The sequence below is a fragment of the Gossypium arboreum genome, chromosome 12 (assembly GCF_025698485.1).
Source record: "Gossypium arboreum isolate Shixiya-1 chromosome 12, ASM2569848v2, whole genome shotgun sequence".
NCBI lineage: Eukaryota > Viridiplantae > Streptophyta > Magnoliopsida > Malvales > Malvaceae > Gossypium > Gossypium arboreum.
Window position 1 is genome coordinate 23073514 of NC_069081.1, and position 3632 is coordinate 23077145.

The 3632-nt window shown below is 35.6% G+C and overlaps 1 protein-coding gene across 1 annotated transcript; it reads right to left on the reverse strand.

The window, feature by feature from the left end:
* Window positions 1–405: 405 nt before the first annotated feature.
* LOC108477488 (uncharacterized) lies at window positions 406–1453 on the reverse strand. Its single transcript, XM_017780034.1, has 3 exons — window positions 1408–1453; window positions 904–1181; window positions 406–819 (listed from the first exon to the last, which is right to left on the reverse strand). Exons 1-3 carry the CDS (start codon window positions 1451–1453, stop codon window positions 406–408), a joined length of 738 nt encoding a protein of 245 aa, XP_017635523.1.
* Between the last annotated feature and the right edge of the window lie 2179 nt (window positions 1454–3632).

A 3632-nucleotide genomic window follows, 5' to 3' on the forward strand; every position in this document is an offset into this window, starting at 1 on the left:
TAAATTGTGGATTTATCCTGGTAGGAAAGTGAGGTCAAGAGATAAACGTGTACTGGTCGATTAATTAATTAGTAGAGGCCGGGAGGTAATACTAGTTAGTTAATAACAAATTCCCTAATAAATCTCGAATTTTGAAGCTAAATCACTCATAATTTACTAAGGTGTAGAACCTAAATCTACCAACGAAAATTAATGAAGTGATTACAAGGAAAAAATATCCTCAATCTTGACGATTGAATCTTAATCTTGCAGTTCCCTAATAGCATAAACCCAACCTGGACCTCCAGACTCAACCTATGAAGCAATAGTATGAGTAACAATTCGCTACCCAACCAGTCTCCCATTACCTCTACTACGACTACAACCTCTAGCAGGCGCAGATACAGACGTAGAACTCTAAGTCTGCTACACTTCAACTCTATTTGAGCAATCCCTCAGAATGTGTTCCTTCGAGCAACTCTTAAAAAAACCACCTGTCAACCTACAACAGTCTCCAGGATGCCTACGCTCACAATGTGCACAAAGCGGCCATCCAGAACCACCCATCAAACCTCCAGCACTAACCACAACACTGCTCTGCTGCTTAGACTGACTTGGTTGAAACTCATGTCGTATACTCCTATCAGAACCCTGGATATCACATTTTTTCTTAAATGGTTGTCTAGATGCACCATTAGAAGTCCTCTTACCTGATTTAGTTACCATAGAACAAGGCGGCTCAACTAAAGTCTCTTCAACTACTTTTGCTCTCTCAACTAGCTCATCAAACATATCTACATTCTGAGCTACTACTTTTTGAGCTACCAAATAAACCTGAATCTAATGATTAAGTCCAAAACAGAACCTCTTACAAAGGTCCCTCTCAGAAAGAATCATCTCCGGAGCATACTGACTAAGTCACACAAATTCAGCCTCATAATCAACCACTATCAAATCACCCTGAACCAAATCGAGAAACTCACGCTTACGAGCCTCCATATACTGCTCACCTATAAACTTCCTCTTACAAACCTCAAGAAAGTAATTCCAAGTCAATTTATTAGAAATAGTACCCCTCCTAACTATACTCCACCGACGTTGAGCTTCACCGTTGAGTAAAGACACAGCACAACACAACTTCTCCTTATTAGCACAAGACATATGCTTGCGGGTCCTTTTAGATCCCTCAAACCAGTATTCAGCTACGTTCAAATGAGTACATTTAACCCCAGAAAATTCTTTCCCACCCAATGCCCGTAGAGTTCAAAAAGTAACCCCTAATTAACAAGCATAGGATTGGCAGATGTAGGAGTAGGGTTAGCACTAGCAATTTGCTGAAATGCTCCAATCATAGCTTCCATAAAAGGGACTACACCCTTATCATGTATGTTCACTCTACGCGGCCGTACAAGAGGTGCACCGATGTACCATACTCTTGAGCATTAGCTCTAACATTAACACGTCTAGGAGGCATATCTAATCTAATATAACATACAAACAAACAAATAAACGGTATGAGTGGCGGGGGAAATAATCCAAGTCTCATTCCTACAAGCAAAATTTAGGATTAAAGGCAATGGGTTCCCATTCCTACCCCACATGTAATTCAATCAAAGACATTTCAAATAGATCCATGCAATTCAAACAGAGTTATATCACAATTCGAAGAAAACAAAGAAATTTAGACTTATGAGTTTTGAAACTCTAACACACAATAATCACCTAGGTCCAAGAGTTTAATAACCTAATTTTTGGTACCACCAAATGTAACACCCTATACTCGGCCCGATCATTGAGCTTGAGAATAGGATGCTATACTACCGTCTCACACCGCATATTATGGCATTCATATGAATTATAGTTATACTTACTCTAGGGTGTATAAAACATGCTAACATACATTCTACCATCATAAAATAAACTCCAAACAAACATTAGGATCACTTAGCAAAATATCCCAAAACTGTTACATAGGTATCAATATTGGTAGAGTGGTATCGATAATTCTCTCAAGTGGTATCGATACCGCTTGAAAAATCGATACCAAATTAGCTTACTATTTCTCATCTTAAAAACCCAACTTTCGAAAAATATTGGTACCACTAAAAAAGTATCAACAATTTTACCCGGAGTATCGATACTCGTGGCAAAATATCGATACCAACTAGCAAACTGACTTACTGCAGTTCAAAAATTGTAGAGTTATCATTTTTAAAACCCAAATATCGATACATATGTTCCATACCTTAAAAACACAACATATATCATCACATAGATTTTTCCAAACTAGTTCAAAACATCATGCATTAAATACCACATAAATTTAGCACCAAAATGTCCCAAATATCAATCTCAATATTATATTTCAAGTCCATAATTTCCAAGTATAATAGGCATGCAAACAACTAAACAATCATAGCAAACCCAACATAACATCTACTACATTGCCTTTTATTCCCAAATAAAAAATAATCAAATAACATCTATAATAGCAGCTAAAGTTTCTGGCTTGGATCACCCCTCGAGACCACATCACTTACACCAACACTACTTTTGCAATGGTTTTAAGAAAAGAGTGGGTGAGCTTAACCAGGTCAATGAATGCTCAGAATAACCACAATGTACACACAATATCAAAGGTTAAACAAGAGAATACTACAACACGTTCACAACCATATTCTAAATAAGTCAAAATAACATATTTACATTTCATTAAGTCATAAAACCAACATACACTCCTACATGCAATTACACTCAACTCACTTATATATAATTCATTTAACAATAATTCATCAAGGTTAAACAACGTATACATGCTTCACTACAGCAAAACAGGTTTTTAGCGGCATTTTTAGCGGCGTTTGAATGAAAAACGTAGTTAAAGAATGAGCATTAGCGGCGCTTTTTGAAAAATACTGCTATAGGTTCACCTTTAGCGCCGCAAAACTTATGCTGAACGCCATCGTTTTAACTTAGCTTCAGCGGCTTGAGCGGCACTTTTCAAAAAATGCTGCAAAAAATTTAACACAACGCTGTCGTTTTGTATTGAGCCTTTAGTGGCTTTAGTAACGTTTTTTTAAGAAACGCTGCTACAGGTACACCTTTAGCGGCGCTTTTTAACAAACTCTGCAAAAGAATTTTGAAAAAGCCGTCGTTTTGTATTAAGCTTTTAGTGGCTTTAGCGGCGCTTTTGTAAAAACGCCGCTATAGGTCGAGTATTAGCGGCGCTTTTTGAAAAACGCTGCAAAAACATTTCATCTGTCTATTTATAGTTTAACTAGTTTATTTATATTAAAATAAAATTTATTTTAATTGGATATTTAAATTCTTGAGAAAAAATAATGACACGTAGAAAAATTTGAAAGTAAAACATAGAAAAATATTTGTTAAAAATGAAAAAATTAAGATACTATTATTTAAAATAATTTTAAAGATTTTTGGTATATGACTGATTGTTTTTAATCTATATGTTAAATATTTTAAGGTTTATGGATTATGGGTTTAGGGATTATGGTTTATGGTTTAAGAGTAGGGGTTTAAGGCTTAGGGGTTAGGGGTTAAGTGTTAGGTTTTTAGGGTTTAGAGATTATGTTTATAATTTATAGTTTAGGGGGTTTAGAATTTAAGGTTTAATGTTTATGGTTTGAGGTTTT

Bases quoted from the DNA above. Each gene is read 5' to 3' on its own strand.
- LOC108477488 (XM_017780034.1), bottom strand. From the start codon at position 1,453: ATGCCTCCTAGACGTGTTAATGTTAGAGCTAATGCTCAAGAGTATG. The intron at 1,182-1,407 runs GTACATCGGTGC...ATTTGAACGTAG, and splicing joins AGCTAATGCTCAAGAGTATG to CTGAATACTGGTTTGAGGGA. The intron at 820-903 runs GTGTGACTTAGT...CTTAATCATTAG, and splicing joins TTGATTATGAGGCTGAATTT to ATTCAGGTTTATTTGGTAGC.